At 45.5% G+C, this 13855-nt stretch overlaps 1 protein-coding gene across 3 annotated transcripts in view; it reads right to left on the reverse strand.

Annotated features, from left to right (window-relative positions):
- Positions 1-13855, reverse strand: part of Nt5b (5' nucleotidase B) — a 226901-nt gene that overhangs the window by 134761 nt on the left and 78285 nt on the right. For 2 of the 3 annotated variants that reach the window (XM_053795598.2, XM_070105027.1), the window contains exon 2: positions 10453-10584. The exons of the other annotated variant lie outside the window; for it this stretch is intronic. In XM_053795598.2, the coding sequence (XP_053651573.2) occupies positions 10453-10584 (132 nt within the window). The remainder of the gene's footprint in view (positions 1-10452; positions 10585-13855) is intronic. 3 annotated transcript variants of the gene reach the window in all.

The raw sequence follows: 13855 nt of genomic DNA on the forward strand, positions 1-13855 counted from the left end.
ATTTCACTAGAACTCCATTTTTTCTATTGAATGAGTACAAGAAACCACCCATTTACCAATTTTAACTATCTAATAAAGTGGTCAGAATTTAGCAATTTTGCCAATTTCACACAAATTACAAAAGATGCCAATTTTTGAATAGGGTCCAGAATAAACAAGACATTCCTGGCACTAAAATAACAAGTTCTCTGTTTGTTAGTCACATCCCCAGGCCCCTCTTATATTTCTTTGGCTTTCCACTTTGAATTTTTATTCATACAAAAAAAAATAAGATTTACTGTTATGCAGACTACTGCATTAGTGTAGGAATGGTATAAATAATATCAGCGCACTTGTGAAAAAATATTAGACTCACCAGTTGACGTGTATTGGATGCTTAACATGATTTGTTTACTTTTGAACTTTGGTAAAAATCGAACATTTCTGCTACTTTGAGCTCAATTTCAAGGTACTTTTCATTGTAAAACCAGTCAAAATCATCTCAATTTCTGTAATATGTCTTCCATTCTATAAAATGAGACCAAGAAAACTAGAATACAACAATAAATACCATATGAAAATACAGTGCAAAGTCGCTGTTATAATCCAAAAACATGGTCAAAGTTTTTTTTTTTCATGCACTGTGTGCTGCAGGATTTTTTTTATACTGCGCACACTGACCACAGACCCATTCTTTCATATGTAGGCCTACCAGCTTTTCTCACTAGATTTGAGGGTGCTAGAATTTAGGCGTACTAGTACGTCAAAAACCCTGGGTCGTAAGACGTACTAGTACGTCCGAAACCCCCAAAGGGTTAAGTGCAGATACACATAAATACAGTTACACAAATTATTAGACACAGTAACACATGCAAAACAACCACTGTGAAAAAATAGTGAACTTCGAAGCACTTTTGTGATTTCTCACATTATCACAAATCACAAAAGCGCTTGGAAGTTCAGTATCTTTTCACAGTGGTTGTTTTAAACATTGTGATATCATTTGATTACGTACTGTGGTCTTACTGCATAGTAACATATGTGTAAATTATCCAGGATAACCCCAAAAAAGTCAAACAAAGCGACTTATTTCCATTTGGGTCCTCGTGATATTTTATTAAACAGACTCCTGCAAAAGATTTTAATATGATGAAGGTTGTGCGTATAGCTTCTGGGCATGGTATGTACCGAGTCGGAATTTTGAAGTGTATTGTATGTTACCAGGGTAGAAATGTTGTGATTGTGCTAAAGTGCTTGAACCATATCTAGCTATTGTAAGATAAGATATACCAACACCACCACCACTAGCAATCATAGGTTATGTTCCGCCTGACTCGTACCACCTCCATCACTACCACACACTACCTACATCACCACCACTAGCATACACTGCCTACACCACCACCACTACCACACACTACCTACACCACCACCACACACTACCTACACCACCACCACACACTACCTACACCACCACCACCACTACCACACACTACCTACACCACCACCACTACCACACACTACCTACACCACCACCACTACCACACACTACCTACACCACCACCACTACCACACACTACCTACACCACCACCACACACTACCTACACCACCACCACACACTACCTACACCACCACCACCACTACCACACACTACCTACACCACCACCACTACCACACACTACCTACACCACCACCACTACCACACACTACCTACACCACCACCACTACCACACACTACCTACACCACCACCACTACCACACACTACCTACACCACCACCACTACCACACACTACCTACACCACCACCACTACCACACACTACCTACACCACCACCACTACCACACACTACCTACACCACCACCACTACCACACACTACCTACACCACCACCACTACCACACACTACCTACACCACCACCACTACCACACACTACCTACACCACCACCACCACCACACACTACCTACACCACCACCACTACCACACACTACCTACACCACCACCACCACCACTACCACACACTACCTACACCACCACCACTACCACATACTACCTACACCACCACCACTACCACACACTACCTACACCACCACCACCACCACCACCACACACTACCTACACCACCACCACCACACACTACCTACACCACCACCACTACCACACACTACCTACACCACCACCACCACCACTACCACACACTACCTACACCACCACCACTACCACATACTACCTACACCACCACCACTACCACACACTACCTACACCACCACCACTACCACACACTACCTACACCACCACCACTACCACACACTACCTACACCACCACCACTACCACACACTACCTACCAGCACCACTACCACACACTACCTACACCACCACCACTACCACACACTACCTACACCACCACCACTACCACACACTACCTACACCACCATCACCACCACACACTACCTACATCACCACTACTACCACACACTACCTACACCACCACCACTACCACACACTACCTACACCACCACCACTACCACACACTACCTACACCACCACCACTACCACACACTACCTACATCACCACTACTACCACACACTACCTACACCACCACCACCACCACACACTACCTTCACCACCACCACTACCACACACTACCTACACCACCACCACTACCACACACTACCTACACCACCACCACTACCACACACTACCTACACCACCACCACCACCACACACTACCTACACCACCACTACCACACACTACCTACACCACCACCACTACCACACACTACCTACACCACCACCACTACCACACACTACCTACACCACCACCACTACCACACACTACCTACACCACCACCACCACCACCACACACTACCTACACCACCACCACCACCACCACACACTACCTACACCACCACCACTACCACACACTACCTACATCACCACTACTACCACACACTACCTACACCACCACCACCACCACCACCACACACTACCTACACCACCACCACTACCACACACTACCTACACCACCACCACTACCACACACTACCTACACCACCACCACTACCACACACTACCTACACCACCACCACACACTACCTACACCACCACTACCACACACTACCTACACCACCACCACCACCACCACACACTACCTACACCACCACCACCACACACTACCTACACCACCACCACTACCACACACTACCTACATCACCACTACTACCACACACTACCTACACCACCACCACCACACACTACCTACACCACCACCACTACCACACTACCTACACCACCACCACTACCACATACTACCTACACCACCACTACCACACACTACCTACATCACCACCACTACCACATACTACCTACATCACCACCACCACCACCACACACTACCTACATCACCACCACCACTACCACATACTACCTACACCACCACCACTACCACACACTACCTACACCACCACCACTACCACATACTACCTACACCACCACCACTACCACACACTACCTACACCACCACCACTACCACATACTACCTACACCACCACCACTACCACACACTACCTACACCACCACCACTACCACATACTACCTACACCACCACCACTACCACACACTACCTACACCACCACCACTACCACACACTACCTACACCACCACCACTACCACATACTACCTACACCACCACCACTACCACACACTACCTACACCACCACCACTACCACACACTACCTACACCACCACCACTACCACATACTACCTACACCACCACCACTACCACACACTACCTACACCACCACCACTACCACATACTACCTACATCACCTCCACCACCACCACCACACACTACCTACACCACCACTACCACACACTACCTACACCACCACCACTACCACACACTACCTACACCACCACCACCACCACCACACACTACCTACACCACCACCACTACCACACACTACCTACACCACCACCACTACCACACACTACCTACACCACCACCACTACCACACACTACCTACACCACCACCACTACCACACACTACCTACACCACCACCACTACAACACACTACCTACACCACCACCACTACCACACACTACCTACACCACCACAACCACACACTACTTACACCACCACCACCACACACACTACCTGCACCACCACTATGGAGGGAGGCAGGGAGGGAGGGAGAAAGGAAGCGAGAGAAGGAGGGAGGGATGGAGGGAGGGAGATAGATAACACTACCTACACACCACCACCACCACCACACACACTACCTACACACCACCACCACACACTACCTACACACCACCACCACACACTACCTACACACCACCACCACACACACTACCTACACACCACCACCACACACTACCTACACACCACCACCACACACTACCTACACACCACCACACACTACCTACACACCACCACTACCACACACTACCTACACACCACCACCACTCACTACCTACACACCACCACCACACTACCTACACACCACCACCACACTACCTACACACCACCACCACACTACCTACACACCACCACTACCACACACTACCTACACACCACCACCACCACACACTACCTACACACCACCACTACCACACACTACCTACACACCACCACTACCACACACTACCTACACACCACCACTACCACACACTACCTACACACCACCACCACCACCACACACTACCTACACACCACCACCACCACCACCACACACTACCTATACACCACCACCACCACACACTACCTACACACCACCACCACACACTACCTACACACCACCACTACCACACACTACCTACACACCACCACCACCACACACTACCTACACACCACCACTACCACACACTACCTACACACCACCACCACCACACACTACCTACACACCACCACTACCACACACTACCTACACACCACCACCACCACACACTACCTACACATCACCACCACCACACACTACCTACACACCACCACCACCACACACTACCTACACACCACCACCACCACACACTACCTACACACCACCACCACCACACACTACCTACACCACCACCACCACCACCACACACTACCTACACACAACCACCACACACTACCTACACACCACCACCACTCACTACCTACACACCACCACCACACTACCTACACACCACCACCACACTACCTACACACCACCACCACACTACCTACACACCACCACTACCACACACTACCTACACACCACCACCACCACACACTACCTACACACCACCACTACCACACACTACCTACACACCACCACTACCACACACTACCTACACACCACCACCACACACTACCTACACACCACCACCACCACACACTACCTATACACCACCACCACCACACACTACCTACACACCACCACCACACACTACCTACACACCACCACTACCACACACTACCTACACACCACCACCACCACACACTACCTACACACCACCACTACCACACACTACCTACACACCACCACCACCACACACTACCTACACATCACCACCACCACACACTACCTACACACCACCACCACCACACACTACCTACACACCACCACCACCACACACTACCTACACACCACCACCACCACACACTACCTACACCACCACCACCACACACTACCTACACACCACCACCACACACTACCTACACACCACACACTACCTACACACAACCACCACACACTACCTACACACCACCACCACCACACACTACCTACACACCACCACCACCACACACTACCTACACCACCACCACCACCACACACTACCTACACACCACCACCACACACTACCTACACACCACACACTACCTACACACCACCACTAGCACACACTACCTACACCACCACCACCACCACCACCACACACTACCTACACACCACCACCACCACACACTACCTACACACCACCACCACTACCACACACTACCTACACACCACCACCACACACTACCTACACACCACCACCACCACACACTACCTACACACCACCACCACCACACACTACCTACACACCACCACCACCACACACTACCTACACACCACCACCACACACTACCTACACACCACCACTAGCACACACTACCTACACACCACCACTAGCACACACTACCTACACACCACCACTACCACACACTACCTACACCACCACCACCACCACCACACTACCTACACACCACCACCACCACACACTACCTACACACCACCACCACTACCACACACTACCTACACACCACCACCACTACCACACACTACCTACACACCACCACCACTACCACACACTACCTACACACCACCACCACCACACACTACCTACACCACCACCACTACCACACACTACCTACACACCACCACCACCACACACTACCTACACACCACCACCACTACCACACACTACCTACACACCACCACCACCACACACTACCTACACACCACCACCACTACCACACACTACCTACACACCACCACCACCACCAATAACCAACATGAACACACTCCACCAGACAGCGTCCAGGTCACATGATGACAGGTAGTTCCCTCACATAATTTCTGAGAATAAACAAATTTCACACATTTACACAATGCTAATCCAATTAATCACTGAACATTCTTCTCAATAATGAAATACCCGCACACAAAATTACAAATTATAAAGAATCCAAAGGCAACGAATATTGCACAAATAACCCTTGCATAGGAGGGAGGAGCTTACGACAATGTTTTAGTTCGACTTGGACCATTTTCATTACCTTGTACCTAGTTCAGCCATCAAAACTTTGGAGCCCGGTCCCTGGACCCATTGTGTACCTCTGTAATCTGTAAATACCTTTGTAACTTGTCATGATTGTGACTAGACCTACCTGGAGTTCATTACCTTTGTAAATTGTGAGTTCATTACCTTTGTAAATTGTGAATTCATTACCTCTGTAACTTGCTCAGCTATCAAAACTTTGGAGTCCAGTCCCTGGACCAATTATGTACCTCTGTAATCTTTTGACTACCGCCCACTGGATGGGTATGGGGTGCATAATAAACATATTAAACTAACTAACTAACTAACTTGGACCATTTACAAAGTCACACACTTTTGCAACAAATATGCCATCACAGGTTGACAGGAAGAAATGAGGACACATGAGCACCACATTCAAGACTCGACTCACGGAATCGTAATGACATGATTGCAAACAAACCATACCATGGGCATGGATAGAACCCATGGTCAGAGAGTCGTAAAACTCCAGACCGACGTGTTAACTACTGGGCCAGCTGGCTACAGTAAGATTCATCCAACTAGGTATATTTATACACCATAGGAAGCATCGGTCTGGAGTTTCATGACTCTCTGACCGTGGGTTCTATCCCCACCCATGGTATAAGTGCTGAATAAGCTTTCATGTCAACATTTTCTTCTGTATAGAGCTTTATCAAACTGAAAAGACACATTGCAGATTAAGCTTTTATGTGAGCAACACTTTGCTCTGTATAGAGCTTCATCAAATTGAAGACACACACACAATGCTCTGTGTAGAGCTTTATCAAACTGAAAAGACACATATTTTGGAATAAGCTTTCATGTAATAATAATAATAATAATAATAATAATAATAATAATAATAATAATAATAATAATAATATCTTTATTTGCTACCAGTACATGTACAAGGTATACAGACCATAGCTGACATCAATGACATACTACTATATAGAAAACCACTGTTATGCTGAGCATTTCCCGCAAATTAGGTCAGTTTTGTCCCAGGATGTGACCCACACCAGTCCACTAACACCCAGGATGCAACCCACACCAGTCCACCAACACCCAGGATGCAACCCACACCAGTCCACTAACACTCAAGTACCCATTTTAAACTGATGGGTGAACAGTGACAGGGACAGCAGGTGTCTTATGGAAACATGTCCCTAATGTTTTCCAGTCGTGCCGGAGGAGATTCGAACCCCGGACCTCAGTGTGTGAGCCGAGTGCGCTAGTGATCGAGCTACATTTTGCTCTGTATAGAGCTTTATCAAATCGAAGACACACACACACACAAACCCACATTACAGAACGAGCTTTTATGTGAGCAGTATTTTGCTCCGTACAGAGCTTTATTAAATCAAGACTTAATAAAAAGTCACAATACCATGAATAGGACAACTCACCAAAAGCCCACATCAGGGACTGACATCTCACAACTGACTGGAGTTTACCTGGAGAGAGTTCTGGGGGTCAACGCCCCCGCGGCCTGGTCTGTGACCAGGCCTCCTGGTGGATCAGAGCCTGATCAACCAGGCTGTTGCTGCTGGCTGCACGCAAACCAACGTACGAGCCACAGCCCGGCTGATCAGGAACTGACTTTAGGTGCTTGTCCAGTGCCAGCTTGAAGACTGCCAGGGGTTTACCTGGAGTTTACCTGGAGAGAGTTTCGGGGGTCAACGCCCCCGCGGCCCGGTCTGTGACCAGGCCTCCTGGTGGATCAGCGCCTGATCAACCAGGCTGTTGCTGCTGGCTGCACGCAAACCAACGTACGAGCCACAGCCCGGCTGATCAGGAACTGACTTTAGGTGCTTGTCCAGTGCCAGCTTGAAGACTGCCAGGGGTCTGTTGGTAATCCCCCTTATGTGTGCTGGGAGGCAGTTGAACAGTCTCGGGCCCCTGACACTTATTGTATGGTCTCTTAACGTGCTAGTGACACCCCTGCTTTTCATTGGGGGGATGGTGCATCGTCTGCCAAGTCTTTTGCTTTCGTAGTGAGTGATTTTCGTGTGCAAGTTCGGTACTAGTCCCTCTAGGATTTTCCAGGTGTATATAATCATGTATCTCTCCCTCCTGCATTCCAGGGAATACAGGTTTAGGAACCTCAAGCGCTCCCAGTAATTGAGGTGTTTTATCTCCGTTATACGCGCCGTGAAAGTTCTCTGTACATTTTCTAGGTCGGCAATTTCACCTGCCTTGAAAGGTGCTGTTAGTGTGCAGCAATATTCCAGTCTAGATAGAACAAGTGACCTGAAACATCGTAACAAGTGTCCGCTCCCAAGTGCTGGTCTCCGGTGAATGACTTGATAAAGCTCTACACAGAACAGAAGACTGTCCCACTTACATCATCTGTACTGTATCTCTGCCATTAGCGGCAGTGTGCTGCTCTGATCCGCTCTCGAGATCATCAAACAACACAAAATACAGTGGACCCCCGCTTAACGATCACCTCCCAATGCGACCAATTATGTAAGTGTATTTATGTAAGTGCGTTTGTACGTGTATGTTTGGGGGTCTGAAATGGACTAATCTACTTCACAATATTCCTTATGGGAACAAATTCGGTCAGTACTGGTACCTGAACATACTTCTGGAATGAAAAAATATCGTTAACCGGGGGTCCACTGTAATCAACAGTGCAAACTTCCTGGCTTCATCAACTGATGCAACAGTTAAAGATAAAGGTGAAGATTTTATTCCTTTGCGATGTTTATAATGTGTAATTACAATTTTGATTTGTTAAGTTACAATGAAAGCCACTATCATGCTGGGACATTTTGGGCGGACAAACTAAATTAAGGACTTTGAATTTTAGAGACCATTTCTCTGTAATATATCACTCTAAACTACTTAATTTTGATTTTCATAAGAAGGAATGACCAAACTCAAAAGATTTAGGCATGAAAATAACCATTTGAATAAGATATTATGGTTAATTTTCAAAGCTGGAAAAAATGTCTTCCACCACAAAATCCATGGATGATCGACTCTATTTGTAGGTTGCCCTTCAGTAAAAATACTGGATGCTCGAAACCCACTAACGAGGAAGCACCGAGAGCTGTACTGTAGCTTGAATACCGATGCTTAAACATTATTCACAATATAACTAAGGAGGGGTCTTAATGTTGCAACATAGTGTAAGCGCACCTCTGGCAAGACAGTGATGGAGTGAATGATGGTGAAACTTTTTCTTTTTTGGGCCACCCTGTCTTGGTGGGAAATGGCTGATGTGTTAAAAAAAAAAATAAATAACTTGATCAAAAACCCCTGGCTGTCTTCAAGATCCCTGTCTGTCTTTAAGACCCCTAAAGTCAGTACCTGACCAGCCAGGCTCTGCTGCCTACGTCACTTTGCGTGCAGCCAGCGGTATCAGCCTGGTTGATCAGTCCTTGATCCACCACAAGGCCCAGTCATGGACCGCCCGATACAGAGGTACAATACTAATCTGTGTTGGACCTGACAGCGAGGAGTTACAATACTTACTAACCTGTGTGTGACCTGGCAGCAGAATAGTAATGTACTAACCTGCAAGTGACCTGGCAGCAGAATAGTAATGTACTAACCTGTGAGTGACCTGGCAGTAGAATAATAATGTACTAACCTGCAGGTGACCTGGCAGGAGAATATTAATGTACTAACCTGCATGTCACTTGACGGTAATACTGTAATGTACTAACCTGTGTGGGACCTGACGGTAATATTTGCGACTGGAGAACTCTAAAGAAGAAGAAGCAGAGATGCCGCCACAAGAGGATGGTGTCAGTGGCTCTAGTGGTGTCATTATATCACTATCCTCACTCATCTTTTGTCTGAAAGAAATATAAAAATATAGTACAGTGGACCCCCGGTTTACGATATTATTTCATTCCAGAAGTATGTTCAGGTGCCAGTACTGACCGAATTTGTTCCCATAAGGAATATTGTGAATTAGATTAGTCCATTTCAGACCCCCAAACATACACATACAAACGCACTTATATAAATACACTTACATAACTGGTCGCATTGGGAGCTGATCGTAAACCGGGGGTCCACTGTATACAGAAAGACCTCCTGTGTCCGCAGGTCTGGTATCCACGGTATTAGTTATCCACGGTTTGCCATGGCCCAAAAATAACCCTTAGTTTTGCTTAATAATGGCCTCAGAGTGCAAAAATAGTGATGACGGAAATTTTTCAAAGCCTAAGAGAAGCCGTGAAGTGGTTCTCATCAGCAAAAAAACAATAACTCTTTACTTACAGTCAGTAATTTATCAATTAAACTTTATAATAGGTACGTATAGGACTCATATATAGGGTTCACTATTATCCGTGGTTTCAGTATCTGCGGCAGGTCCATGGAACGTAACTGCCGCAGATATGGGGGTCTACTGTATATGTATTGTTTGATCACGCTGTGTGTGCCAGTTAGTTTAATATCTTTATGCACCCCATACCCATCCTGTGGGCAGTAGTCAAAAGATTACAGAAGTACATAATGGGTCTAGGGATCATATCTCAACATTACAGAACTACATAATGGGTCCTGGGTCTGGGCTCTAAAGGGGTGTCCCTGCTCGGCTAACCTATCTCCTGATATGATACTTTTTCATGTAATCTTAAGGGAGTTGCTTGAATCAGGTATGGTACAATAAACCCTTGACTTAATTTGCTTTTAAAATAATGGGCAAAGTCTACTAGGTAATTTGCACTTTCAACTCCTTTATTTTCAACATTTAATGTTGTATCACTGTAACACACCCGTAGAGAACTATATTAGGTATACATTAGTGAATATACTGTAGTTTTTTTTTTAGATTTTTAACATTATTCCAGTTTAAAGGACACACCTAGCCAAACAAGACAAACCCTAATCTTAACTAAGTGTAATGTAACCTAAACTGGAGTTTACCAAGTTTACCAAGTTTTTTATTATTATTTTATTAATACATTGGCCATCTCCCACCAAGGCAGGGTGGCCCGAAAAATAAAAACTTTCACCATCATTCACTCCATCACTGTCTTGCCAGAGGCGTACTTCCAGTTTTTTATTATTATTTTATTAATACATTGGCCATCTCCCACCAAGGCAGGGTGGCCCGAAAAATAAAAACTTTCACCATCATTCACTCCATCACTGTCTTGCCAGAGGCGTACTTCCACTACAGTTATAAAACTGCAATATTAACACCCCTCCTTCAGTATTACCTAAATAAAAATTTGCACAAATAATAATTACTCCACATTCTACGTAAGGTGTTAAATAATGACCAAGTTCCACTGAGTAGTTGCCGGTATAAACAAATTTTATTTCTTAGCAAAGGCTTCAATTAGTAATTCCCATTTTATTAAAGTGTTGTTAAGTACAAAGAAAGCCACTAACATGGCAGGGTATTTCACACAGACAAACTATAGTTCAAAATGCCACAAATATCTATAAACATTCTGCCCACCTAAGAAATTATGTTTTGGATATTTAGACAGAATTGAGCAAAATAGGACGACTTGGAGGGCGTATAAATCTACAGTGGGGAAAAGGAGGGGTAGAGGTCATCCTAGGAAAGGTTGATGGAAGGGAGTACAGGGTTTGTATGTGAGGGGCTTGGACATCCTGCAGGTGTGTAAGTTGATTCAGGTATACAAATACAGTTACATAGATTATCATACACAGCAGTATATGTGTAAAGAACCTAGGATAACCCAAAAAATTCACAGTGACTTAATTTCCATTGGGGTGTGTGTGTCAGATTGGAGTGATTGGGAGCAAATGGTGTTCATGACTTGATGTGCTGTTGGAGTGTGAGCTAGGTAACATTTTTGAAGGAATTTGGGTAAAGATATGAATTTTTAATCCAGAGGGGTAACCACCCAGGAAAGTAAGCGCATCATCGATGACTGTCTTATTTCCACTGTGGTCCTTCAATTTTGTCCCCCAGGATGCGACCCAAACCAGTCGACTACCACCCAGGTACCTATTTACTGCTATGTGAACAGGGACAGCAGGTATAAGGTAACAAGTCCAGCGTTTCCACCCATGCCAGGGATCAAATCACGGACACTCAATGTGCGAGGCAAGTGTGTTGCCGACCAAGCCACCGTATTTGAGCCCTGGAGGTGGGAAGTACAGAGCCTGCACTCTGAAGATGGTGTGGGAATATTGCAGTTTGACAGGGCACTTGAGCTGTAATGTCAGTAAGCCTCTGACAACATAATGATAGAGTGATGGTTAAGTGTTTCTTTTTTGAGTCACCCGACCTCGGTGGAAAAAAGCCGGAATTAAAAAAAAAAAAATAACAGCAATTAATATCATATACTATATGATATTAATTAAAACAAAAAATTATAATAATAAAAAAAAAAGTTACCAGGATAACCTTACTTACTTACTTACTTACTAACCTAGGTCAGGTCAGATTAGATTCTGGATAAATTGATATCCTAGGATAACTGAGAATAACCTAGGATACCCTAGAATAAACTGTGATATCCTAGGATAACCTAGGATATCCTAGAATAAGCTAGGTTACCCTAGGATAACCTATGATACCCTAGGATATCCTAGGATAGCCCAGGATAACCTAGGACACCCTAGAATAAGCTAATTTACCCTAGGATAACCTGTGATACCCTAGGATATCCTAGGATAGCTCAGGATAATGCAGGACACCCTAGAATAAGCTAGGTTACCCTAGGATAACCTATGATACCCTAGGATAGCCCAGGATAACCTAGGACACCCTAGAATAAGCTAGGTTACCCTAGGATAACCTATGATACCCTAGGATAGCCCAGGATAACCTAGGACACCCTAGAATAAGCTAGGTTACCCTAGGATAACCTATGATACCCTAGGATACCCCAGGATACCCTAGGATAAACTATGATACCCTAGGATATCCCAGGATACCCTAGGATAAACTATGATACCCTAGGATAAACTAGGATAACCCAGGATAAACTATAAGTCAGAATAACTTAGAATAAACCTGGATAACCCAAGATAAACCAGTAATAAATTCCAATACTAAGATTATATTTCCACTGCCCCCCCCCCTGGGAGGTGCCTGGGCTCTTGATCCACGAAATTAGACCTATCCTCCCC

Source organism: Cherax quadricarinatus, chromosome 96 (assembly GCF_038502225.1).
Source record: "Cherax quadricarinatus isolate ZL_2023a chromosome 96, ASM3850222v1, whole genome shotgun sequence".
Classification (NCBI taxonomy): Eukaryota; Metazoa; Arthropoda; class Malacostraca; order Decapoda; family Parastacidae; genus Cherax; species Cherax quadricarinatus.